At 37.3% G+C, this 12,944-nt stretch overlaps 1 protein-coding gene across 1 annotated transcript in view; it reads left to right on the top strand.

Moving 5' to 3' along the window:
- Positions 1 to 12,944, top strand: part of cadm1a (cell adhesion molecule 1a) — a 586,018-nt gene that overhangs the window by 492,084 nt on the left and 80,990 nt on the right. Inside the window, exons 7-8 of the mRNA XM_037687810.1 lie at positions 680 to 776; positions 7,404 to 7,576. Of these exons, the coding sequence (XP_037543738.1) occupies positions 680 to 776; positions 7,404 to 7,576 (270 nt within the window). The remainder of the gene's footprint in view (positions 1 to 679; positions 777 to 7,403; positions 7,577 to 12,944) is intronic.

Raw genomic sequence — 12,944 nt, 5'->3', positions numbered from 1 at the left:
TTTTTTGACAGCAAATAAATGTTCTTGCTTAAATAAGTAAATATCAAAACTAATCCATAATATTGAAGCCAAGCTTTTAACACATTTGTAAATGGCCATATCATCCATTCTTGCTGGCCTTTGCTGAAGTTTTGGATGTTTAGATCTTTGAGACACTGTTTAGTTCAGCTCCAGTCTTGGAGTAGTGAGAAGATTGCAAGTTTTTGACATTTTATTTATTTATTTATGCATTACATTTAAGTGTCATCACTGCTTGAGTTCCTGTTCATATTAGGTTAGCAGGAACATGAGGAGCTGATTGGTCAGCTCAATCAGCAATACGCTTTAACCCTCCTGCTGCCCTTGGTTCAAAATGACCACCGAGGCCTCTTTTCCAAACTGCATGGGTCATTTTGACCCAAGGGCAGCAGGAGGGTGGATGTCAGTCATGGACTCGCCTCACAGTTTAAACATCTCTCACATCAGACAGGCATAACCCAAATCACCAGAATTCGTCATTTCATTTTACAACCGCTGCGCTGATTGTATGTGGATAGTAAAACAATAATATTGTAATAATCAACTTTAACCATGTAGTACAGTTTCTGTGGCAGTTCTGTCACTGAATCATGACAAGCATATATTTTGTCTTATTGCTCATATTTTGCCACGGTTTCATTTTATTTTTTCATCTTTTCAGACAAACCAGAAGTGAAAATTGTGGTGGAATTTCCTCAGGGTTTGACGAGGGAAGGGGAGAACCTGGAGCTGACGTGTCAAACCAAAGGCAAACCTCAGTAAGACGCAATTTACTTATTTATTTTTTGCTTTTGACAAGAAATAAATGTTTGCATCAAAAGACAACGTTAGTACACCCAAAGGTCTCATCGATCAAATTATAAGCTCGATCCGTGTAACTCTATACTCAAACATTGGTTGCAATTGGTGCAAATCTGAGGTATCTTAGGAGTAAGAGGTTTTCAGTTATTATTTACCTGAATATGTGGCAATTATCTTAACATAACTTTTTTTAAAGAAACTCAAAAATTTACTAGCAACTGTACGTTTTAGTAGAACTGGTATGTCACATTTTGAGCACAAGTCTTATTATGTGATACCTGGGAAAGAAAGCAGGAGCACAGTGGGGCATTAATGGGAGTGAAAAGTTGTTGCGGTAGAAGTTGTTTTTTTTTTTTACCGGGGTCAAACATTTCTGAAGGTGACTTTGTTGAAAGTGAGGTGCGCAAATGAAATTTGCTTTATAATTAAGTAATTGTACTTACAGCTGAGCCGATTGTTCCCTTTATGTTGAAAACTTCGAGAGGCTTTTATTAGTGCTAATCAATCCTTTGAAACGTCTGCCCCTTTCGTCTGAAAGCTCCTGCCTGTCGCTCGTTAGGCAACTATTCCATATGTATCATTTTCTAACACAGATGTTGGTTTGTTTGGATGACAGGTCTTTGTGAGATGAGATGTAATGGGGTGCAAATGAAGCTGTTAGAATGATACAGAGTTGTGTGAAGGGCTGAGAGCCTCGGGCAAGAACCCTGTTGAACTATCCAAACATCAATAATATTGGCAGTGTTTGTATCAATCATATTAATTTGTTTGTTTGACAAGACGGTTTAGATTTGAACACAACAAAACAATCACCAGATGACGCTGGAGTTATGAAATTACATTGCTTTAATGTGACCAGGGGGTATTTTCTTTTGTTAGGAAGAGACAGAATACCGAGGCGTCTCAAAAGAAAATGGCCTGGGATAATTAAAAAAACAAAACGCTTGTCAAATGGCTTGAAGATTTACTAGTAAGTGAGTAACTTTGGATCCATAAGACTTTTAAAGAATCAAAATGTCAACAGTTTTATTCAGAATAAAAATATCACAGAATCTCTGAACGATTTCATGAAGTACTGACTTTGAGCTAAAAAAAATCAATTCTGTCACTTCGTTTTGATGTATCCTAATATTCCTCTTATTTATTCGATTCAGCTTATCTGTGGTTGGAGTTTACTTTGACATTATTTATCTTGGAGCTGAGGCCAACAGTTAAAACTGATTCTGCTAAGACCACCATTCACGCCCTTAAAATCCTTCGTATTTGCATAAATTTTGCACTTCTTATTCGATTTATGCATCAAAATGTAAGTGATTTTGGTCCTCTTTCCACCAAATGTTATGTCTCATTCACCCCTGTAGCAATCGGGCTTCTCAACGAACAGTGATGATTTCTGTGCTGTTATTTTAATGTCTCGTCACTGTTGCTATTGGAATCATGGTTTTCTCCCAGACGACCCCAAAGTTGCACACACCCATATTTTCTTTGACTTCCAATATATTTTTTACTTTAAATCATTGAACCTTGTCAGGATGTGCAGCAAATCTGCTGGCACGGCCCTACAGAACCTAACTGACCTACACAAAGTGAGGTCAGTGAACAAGACCAGGCTGATTCTGGCAGATCCTGATCATCCACTCCATGGTGAGTTCAGGTTGCTTCCATCTGGACACAGTTATCTGCTGCCCAGATGTAGGATGTAGGGGCTGCTATGGATGAGTGGTTGGAGCAGTCGTCCTCCAATGCAAGAGTTGGGGGTTCGATTCCAGCAGCAGTCACATGCCAAAGTGTCCCTGGGCAAGACACTGAACCCCTCATTGCCTCTGATGTGTGTCCTATTGGTGTATGAATGTGATAAAGCCCTGATTAGTCTTTGTACAGAAATAGTAGAGTGCTGTATGAATGGGTAAATGAGGGCACAGATTGTAGTGTAAAGAGCTTTGAGTGTCTTGATTAGATAGAAAGGTGCTATACAAGTACAGTCCATTTACCATTTACAGACTAAAAAATTAATCCATCTCCGTAACGGTCAGGCTTCTCAACAAACACTGATGATTTCTGTACTGTTATTGTATCTAGTATGGATGTTTTATGTGTCTACTGACTGTGAAACACATTGCCCCTTGGTGATAATAAAGATTCTTGAACTTGAATTTTAACTTGTAAAAGAACCGTCTGTGTTGGAGATAACTCCAACACAAAACACTGTATGCTCATGAAAATCACAAGTTGAGCCACCAGAAGACTTGGCCACTCACTCCATGATTCATTTTTATATCCCTTATAGATTTTACACATCAGTTTGCTTGAGACCCATTTTCTAGTCTTCAATTCTATCTGTCTGTTTAAAGTGTTGCTTTCCCAAAAAACATTGATTAAGGTAAATGTCAAGTGGCTTTGAATTTCTTCTGAAATTTCCTAATTTGTTTTTTAGTATTTTCAAAAATCACATTCATTCTGTGACACTAAAGCTAAATTTGAAAAGCAATTTTTTTTTTGTTTGTTTGTTTTTTGGTCCCATTTCTGAAATATCTCTTCAATCCCATTTAAACTGTTCGTATATATCTCTTCAATCCCATTTAAACTGTTTGTATCCCAACCCAATGTCCCTATCTGAGCCAACATGCTCATCATTTTTTAATCATTTTAAGTTATTGGTAAGATTTTAAAAAAGTAACTGAATATTCACTGCTGACACAAGCCATTAATTTGTGCCAAAACCTAAAATGCCCAAAGTCCACCCTAATTCAGATCCTAATCTTATCCATAAATAGGAACCAATCCCAACCTGTCAACCTCACTTTGCAAGAGATATCTTCATTCTTAGACTCTAACACTCCATTTGATCTCCGAGAGACAGATATACAAGAACACACAAACACAATCAGATCAAAACACTGTGTACTTGCTAACCTCTCCCCCATCCACCCCCCAGTTTTCAAACTTGGCATAGAGACGAGCTTGCTCCCCGTATTCATTTTATAAAGATGAAAACACAATCAATACAGTGAGCCGGGAATTGGAAGTCATTTTCATTAGAGCTGCTGAGAGTTGTGTAGTCATTACCAGCAGATAGCAGAGAGGGCCCCGGCTGCTGGCAGCCATTTGTATTCTAGACACCTGCCCTTCCTCTCCCCTTGCATCCCCACCTTACCTCTTTGGTCTATCTCTGTCCATGTTCCTTCTCTAAATTCATTTTTTTCCATTCTCACAACATCCAGTCCACCTGTGGATTTTCTTTTTTATATATGTCTTCTTTTCCATCTTAAGAAAGATATTTTTATATGTATTGTTTGTTTACTTTTCACTTCTTCTGGAGAGCACTCGCAATAGTCTTGGTGCATTCTCTTTCAAGCTGTCCACCACAGCTATTAAAAACACTTGTGGTTTGTTTGTTTTGCTCTTGAGCTTCAACTGCTACATATATATTTTTTCCTGTTGTATATTTCACCTCATCTTTTTATTCCTATCGCCTATTTTCCTACTTGATTCACACAGAAAGGTTTCAAAGAGATGGGGAAAAAAACTTTAAAGTACCTCAACAAAAAACTGCAAGAGAGACCATCAGCACACGCTCTGGGGAAATAACGGTAGCTGGCAGTGGTTGGTGGACGCTGCCGCAGCCAAATAGAGGTGTTTTGTCTTCGTCTTTTGTTCCAAACCCTTTGTGACTCCGGACACTTGGTGCTCATTGTCATAAAAATGGAATACGCCACCTTCAGTCGACGTAGAAAAGAGAACAAAGATAAATTCTTTGTGGGCAGAAACCTATGCAAAAACTTCACAAGCAAGCATAAGATTGTATAAACTGCAACTTCCAAGTTGATGTGCAGTTCTCGCCACCAAGATGTACACACCAAGACCAATTATTTTACTATTGTTTTATGTTCTAATCTATATAATAATTTGCCTAAATTTGATTGGACCTTGTTTCAAAGTGTGCACAAAGTTGCAACTGATGTACTTCAGCCATTAAAACTGTGTATTAATCTTAATGCAGAGTTTATAAGTGTGCTCAGAAATACAGATGTGTACTCCTACAAGGTGTGGGACCTGTTATTAATGCAGTGTGTATTGTTGGTTTAACAAACTCCCAAGATGGAGACTCGCAGAACTATTGAGTTCTAACATGATCACATTAATGAATGGAGAATGAAAGGACAGTAGAGCAGTGGTTCCCAGCCCAGGTCCCTGAGGAACACCATCCTGCATGTTTTAGTTGTTTCTCTTCTCCAACACACCTGATTTGAATGAAAGGTGATTAGCAGCCTTCTGCCAAACTTAAGGAGGTAATTAAACCACTTAATCGGGTGTGTTGGAGCAGAGAAACAACTAAAACATGCAGGATGGCATTCCTCAAGAACCAGGGTTGGGAACCATTGCAGTAGAGGACAGAGTCTGGGTCTATGGCATTCCTCAAGGACCTGGGTTGGGAACCATTGCATTTGAGGACAGATTCTGGGCATATAGCGTAACAAAGATGGTTTGCAGTCATCTGTGCCAAGACTAACAAGGAGTATTATCAAAAAAAAAAGTTTGAAGCCTTGTCCTGGGTGTCGGCATCTTCAAGGAGCAGACTTTTAGCTCTCCCTCCCTTTCTACCTTTAGATACTCCCAAGAAGCAAAAGTAAACCTGTAAAGTAAACAGCTCTGTTGAGATAAAATGGTCCTACTGTCACAATAAAGTTTGGTCTTAAGGACATTTTGTCTTCTTTATTGCTTCTTGTTCGCACTTTGTTTTACTTTCTGACTTGCAGCAGGAATAAATATCAAATGTAAATTATGAGACACAACATTTGGACCCTAAAAGTGGGAAAGGTTTTGACTTAATGAATTTTAACCGGGTATGCATCAAGCTGATTGCAAGTACTAAATTGGGGACCTGATCAAGACCTTTTTCATTGATTGTATTGGAATAGTTCGCCACACTCTGTTCAAGATCCAACTGTTGCCCTACTGTCTTGTTTTATTTCAGTCACTCTGTATTATGAAAGCTACTGTGATTTACTGTGCCAACATTTATTTGTCTACAAGTATTGCACAAGTGCAGTTAAGTAGCTATTTAAAACTCTTGAGCTAGCACAGCTAAGTAACACGTTTTAGGAAAAATCTAAAGAGAAGAGAGACGGAGAAATGTAACCCTTGAGGCACCTTTTAAAATGACTATACACTTAAAGGTCCAGTAAAGATAAATATGTTGTTTTATTTCCACTCCATCAAATCTGTTCAACAACTTCAGACCTTACTATATATATAAAGTCATTTATTATTATTTTTCTTATTTACATTTTTATTCCATTCTTGTAAAAATAAAAACACGGGTTTTCTTTCTCTGAAAAAAACAAAAACAAAATATGCAATAAAAAAGAGATAAAACGTGGAATATTTGGCATGACGTTATCACTGTCGTGACTATATCAAACCTGCACCTGCTTAAACATGTTACACCATGTATCCAGTTGGAGTAAGGAAGCTCTCTTGATCGTGGAAAAATATGTGGACTTTGTCCTGATTCATGCTCAATAATCCAGGTAGATAAATCTAAAAAGGTTGAGTTAGGTCCTCGGGATTAATTCTGAGAAGGTTTTGTTAGATTTGTCCTTTGGCGACTCAAACTTCATGCACACATACAAGTTCAGTCAATCAATCATGCGTGTTCACTCGCAGCCGAAAAAGAAGGGAGCAGCCGAATGAAACTTGCTTACACGTTTAGTCCATGTCCTTGAGGGTTAAGTATCTGTGTGTCTTGTTCATGAGTGCTGATAGGATGGCGAGAGTTATGGATTGGGACCTTATCCTCCATAATGAGGGAGTTGCTTTGGTCGATCGTGGGGGAGAAAGAGTTGAGTCAAAAGGCAATGCTCTCAAGGGAATGTCCTTCTAGTAAGAGGCCCTTGGGTAGACCCAGAACTCAGTGGAGGGATTGTGTATCTTCTTTGGCATTGGAATACCTCAGATTCCCCCAGGAGGAGCTGGATGGAGAGTGTCACTGGGGAGAGGGATGTCTGGGTTTCTCTCCTGGACCCGTTGCCTTCACGACCTGATTATGGATAAACAGTTGGAGATTGAGATGGGGAGATAAACGAAGTTTCCATGGAACAATAATGGAACAAAAAGGTTACTGGTGACAGTATGACCAATCCTTCACTCTAGAGATAATAGGTTTATGTTGGACCCTGGAGCTGTTGGAGCAATGGTACATCCTCCCCTCCTGATTCCCCAACAACACGGCACTATGAGAGCTGTATAAAAAGTTTATCATCACCTGACATGTTTTTGTTCCTTGTCAATATAAAAGAACAACAACTTGAAACAGGTTTTCTTCACCGCAGCATAGGGCTACTGAGGTGTCTTGCACATGATGACGTTAGATTTAATAACTTTATTATAGCTATAATATGTAATCTGCAAGTCTGACATGAAAAAAATTCAAGTAGACATTTTATATCTCGTCCAGATGGCATCTTCTGTTTCAGACATAATCCAGGTTCCTTCTGCTCAGGCACTTTGAAAAACCATGACCTGGACATAAAGTTTCTATACAGATAGTCAATGTTTTTTTGTTTGTTTTCTCCTCATTTCAGGCCACAGCGAGTAAACTGGGTGAAAGTGGATGATGACGTACCAACCCACGCTGTCATTACCGGCAGCGATCTTTACATCGAAAATCTAAACAAGTCCTACAACGGAACGTACCGTTGTGTGGCATCCAACCCATTGGGGGAGTCTTATGACGACTACATCCTATATGTCTATGGTAAGCTCATCTGTCACTGAACCTCTATAACCACATGTCTCTCAATATCTGCGGATGTTTATCAACTGCTTTTTGTTAACAAGTTTCCAGCACATGGCTTAATTTAGGCAAGTTCCCAAAGAGTCAACAAAAACTGGAGGATAATTTAAATGTAAAACACTGAGTGTTTTGTAAGGCCGGTAAGCTGCTGGCACAGGTGCTCATTGGTAGCACTTCTTGCATACTAAACAGTCTGTTGGCATAAATCAAGACATGCAATAACAGCTTTAAAATAAGAAATCTGTCTTAAAGGTTTACACCCAATGACCTCCTGTGTAACTGTTGATGTTACAAAACTAACAACTTGTTGCTAAACTTTGTCTGCGTTAACAGAGTGGCATTAATTAGACTAGCATTCATCCAGATTAATGTAATTCTCTTTGGTACATCATCAGACATTTTTTTATACTTTTTTATTCTGTCACAAGTTCCTGTAATTCACGTTCACAGGGACTGTAATCTTTTTGAAAGAAGCCAACCATTTTCTCCTAGTTATTTAAATTTGACGGTTTTAATGCCATCCATTCTTCATTTTTACACCAATTTCAAACACATGGGTTTTGAAAACTAATTTAGATGTTTTTTGTTTTTTTTTAATATCTTAAAATGGCTAAGCTTTTTTTAGGGACGGGGTGGACGAAGGAATGTTTTATATTTCTGCAGTCTAAAGACAATTGTGCAATAACTTTTTGTTATTGTGATTTAGTTACTAGAAATGTAAAATACATTTTCATTTATTCATTCATTTAAAATAAACAAACAAATTGATCAAAAAGAAGATGAAAAAACATTGAATGAAAAGGATGCAGAAAGAAGACAAAAATTATTATATCTACCCCTTATTTAAAAAAATATATAAAATAACTACAAACAGCAACCTTCACTTGAACAATCTCCAAATTGCAAACAAAAAACATCAGGTATCCTTCACCTGGCACTATGCCTTCCCAACAACTTTAACTTAATCATCTTTTTAAACATATTGTTTTATAAATTGATTTTGCTATTTTTTATTCTTAAGTAATTTACATGAGATTTCCACGTCAGCTTCTCATCAATAACGACACCCAAAAAATTCCATTATCGCTATGAATTTCAATATTGTCAATTTTAAATGGGACTTCGATAATTTTCTTTCTATTACTAAATATCGTGTAGTTTGTTTTTTCCTAATTTAATGATAACTTATTAAGTTGGAACCAAGTTTGTATTTTTACTAATTCTGCCTGTATCATTTCTAACATCTGTTCAATATCTTCTCCTGAACAACAACAAAAAAAAAGTGGATTCATCTGCAAATAAAACACACTTCAAAAGCCCTGACACATCAAACAGATCATTCACATACAAAATAAACGACTTTGGTCCCAACACACAGCCCTGAGGAACTCCACATGAACACAAAATTCTGATTTTGCATCATTTACTTGCACAAACTGTCTCCTATTATTCAAATAACTAGATACCCACTGTAGTGCTAATCCTCTAATGCCATATTTATTCCGTTTTTCAAGGAGAATGGTGTGGTCAATAGTGTTGAAGGCCTTTTTTAAATCAACAAAAACGCTAACACAATACTATTTTTGATCAACATTTTTTATATCCTATTATTTCCATGAGAGCCACTGATGTTGAATTATTTGCTCTAAACCCATACTGACTATTATTTAAAATATTCTGTTTATCTATGAATCGATCTACTGTAATCTGGTTACAAATAAGTTCTCTAATATTTTTGAAAATTGTGGCAACAAGGATATTGTTCTGTAATTAGTGAACACACATTTCTTACCATTCTTATAAAGAAGAACTATCTTTTGCTATTTTCAAATTATCTGGAAATTTTCCAGAATAAATTTTAAACTAATCTAAATCATAAATATCCTTTATACTAGCAAAAGTTTGTCATGCTTTAAAAGTTTTCTTTATTTTTGTACAAATGGCTTTAAACCTTGTCAGAGTTTCCTTCTTATAATGGATGTAGAGACCAACTAAACAAATCTGTACAAAATGTTATTTCTTGTGGGATAACGTGAACCTTTATGCTCCGCTCCTTTTGTTACAACTTTGTGCAGTAATATCTGTTTTCAGTAACCGCTGATCAGTCGAACGCAGTTGCTTTGAAAAGTTTTTGGTCAATACTCTTTAAACTCTGGGGTGGTTTGCTGGCTTGAATTCCCCTTCTTCGGGTCCTTCGACAACATTCAAACTGGATTAAGGTCAGGACTTTGACTTGAAAAAGGAACAAATTGATTTGTAGTCTGAAGAAGGGTGGTATGCCCAAAACATCACACAAGAAAATAGCGCTTTATACTAGAGCTGTCTTTTGATGCACGTATCGATTAGTTCTTTTTTCATGTTTTGTTTTTTTTTGGTTCAGTACTCATTCTAGTGGATTATTGTATGTGTGACATTACTTTGTTTTGTTTTTGTCCTTCAGGACTTTGACTTGGTCATTTTAAGACATTTAATTTTTTTTTTTTTTTTTTTAATGTCCCTAAATTTTCCCTTTAGATTTCACAAAGTTTCAAATTCTTTGTTCCATCAAACACAGTGAAGCGTATAGCTTCTCTCCACTGGCTCCATGTCAAATCCAGAATGGAATTCAAAATCTTACTTCTAACCTACAAAGCCCTTAACAACCTAGGTCCATCTTATATTAGAGATCTTATTGTTCCATATTTTCCTAACAGAACAGTTTGCTCTCAGATTGCAGGCTTACTTGCAGTTCCTAGAGTTCCCAAGAGAAGAATGGGAGGAAGACCTTTTTGTTATCGGGCTCCTCTCTTGTGGAACCAATCCTATAGCTGGGGTGGCTTGTTATGTTGCCATAGCCTTTAACTACTGGAGGACAAATTACCACAATTCAAACTAATAAGCATCAACCATTGATCATCATCATCAAGCACTGACCGCCTTTTTCAAGGTCTTTAGAAATTCCAAAGTATGAAACTTCATTGTGACATGACGTCACAGCCAAAACTGAATCGGTCCTTGTTCTTTAAGTAAAACGGCATCTTCTCATGCTTGATTGCTCTCCTGCTGATTAAAATGTGACTGTTTCAAACTAGTTGTTTACTCCCATCGTTCTCATATACAGACATTTTCTTTAGTGACTTAATCAAACGATGTTTTGGATCATATCAGAAAAGTAAACTTTTCAAGCACCACTCTCCCTTTTTGGTGATCGATCAGTCGTGTTTTTTGAACACGTCTGTGCAGTTTTAGATGAAATCCATTCTAGGAGCCACTGAGGTCCTGCCAGTTTAAATTGAAGTTTAGCTATTTTACAAGTTAGGGGGGATGGATAGTAACTGTGAAATGTTTTCTCTAAAGGTAAAACCTGACTTCACAAGCTCCAATATATCAATCCAGAGCCCACGTCATACTTTTTTATCACATCCTATAAGTCAAATTAGATGTACTTATGAATACAGAAATCCCAAAATGTAGATGACTTTTATACTATTTGCAGTACAAAACCCCTAATCGGGTAAGAAAATAAAATGGTATGAATTTATTTTAGTTGGATCGTAGCCTTGGATCTATATGATTTGTGTTTAACTGTTGAAAATTATAAACCTGAACATATCATTTCACCTACTTCTGGCGGATTTTTTCTGATTTCCATTACTTCCATGTTGATCTTGCATCCTGCACTCGTTCTGTGTCCTCATCACATTATCTCAACATGCTTTTTATACTGCTGATGCCAATAACATTTGCTCCCCAAGCGGTGCATTGCACTCTAATGTGCTCATTTTCCCTGACCAGAATTACTTCCCAATCACTTCTGGTGGACCCTGAGCCTGCAGAAAAATGATTTTGCTGCTATTGTCGGAGGGAATTAGCCGAGTGAAAAGGGCTTCGTTTCATGTGTCGGGTGTGGGGTTGAGAAGTTTAATGCCTGATGGACATCAGCTGAATGAATGTTATTTACAGCTGGCTGATCGGCTGTGCTAATGATGTGTGCAATAAAACGACGGCGGTACCACCACAGATAGGAAACGGCTCGCTGCCAACTTCTCTAATATCGCTACTGGTCTGTGCTGAACATGTGATGGGCTGTTCTTTGGGTAAACTTATCTTTTGCAGGATGTAGGAAATAGGAAATATTGTAACGTTGAAGGAAACAATACTCTCTACTCACACTAGAATGGGGTTTGATCCATTTTTGATATTGTAAAGACTTTCTCAAATTATGCAGTTTAATGGTATTTTAAATACTTGCAAAACCTGCAATACCATGTCAGTTCTGCTTCATATTGTTCTTCCATTGTGTGACATCACTTCTACCACAATGTCTTTTATTAATTTATTGAAGTAATGGTAGTATCTCTCTGCATTGCAACTCTCAACTAGTTGGTAACTCAAAATTATGAGAAAATGGACAATGTTTTTTGTTGCATTCTTGTTGAATTTTAAGCATTCCTGACCAAGTGACCTCTGAACTCCAAACTAATTTTTTCAACAACCTTTTTTTAATTTCACAGTGTTATTTCTGTCCATAAGCACATACATTTGTAAACTTTCTATTATTTGGGCCATAACTTCTGATTCACTCAAGATAATTTAACGGAGCATGATACACTTACACATAATTACTAGACAAGAGTCACATACACATTTTTATCATGCCAGCGCTAAGCTCAAGGTCACAAATGAAGGTCATATGTTATGCAGGGTCTTTGCTTGTCTGAGCAATAACATCTGTGCTGCTCAGGATAATTTAATGCAACTTGTTACACATTTGTACCACCACTAGACTGCTTGTCAATTAATTTTTCCATCACCCCAGCTCTAAGGTCAAGGTCACAAATCAAGATCAACAGTTGTACAAGGCTTGTCCGGGCCATTGCTGTAAATTTCAGTACAGTAGTCCCTCGCTACTTCACGGTTCGTTTATCGCAGATTTTCAAAATAAGATTGGACATGACACACATTTGGCTGATTGATGGATGAGCCGCATGATAGACATGATTTTTTTATTTAAATTAAATTGTTTTAAATTATGTAGCACCTGCTGCAGAGTGCAGTCCAGAGCAGCAGAAATAAACTGTCTCCTGCAGCTTTGTGCAGCCCATACTGTAGGATCAACTTCCTGCTGCAGCTGATCAGCTGATCAACGTGCAGACTGGAGAAGTGGGCGTGGCCAAGAGCGCTTACAGGTGGCAAAGAGCAGAGGAGGCAGGGAGTTGAAATCATGATATTTTTTGCTCTTTATTTAGAGTTTAGAAACATTATTCAGAATTTTGCAAGAGTGTGGGAAGGGTTTAAAATGCTTATATATATATATATATATATATATATATATATATATATATATATA

The sequence above is a fragment of the Nematolebias whitei genome, chromosome 14 (genome assembly GCF_014905685.2).
Source record: "Nematolebias whitei isolate Nwh7 chromosome 14, NemWhi1, whole genome shotgun sequence".
Lineage (NCBI taxonomy): Eukaryota > Metazoa > Chordata > Actinopteri > Cyprinodontiformes > Rivulidae > Nematolebias > Nematolebias whitei.
The sequence above is the reverse complement of the archived record's forward strand: the minus strand, read 5'-3'. Positions and strand labels throughout refer to the sequence as shown.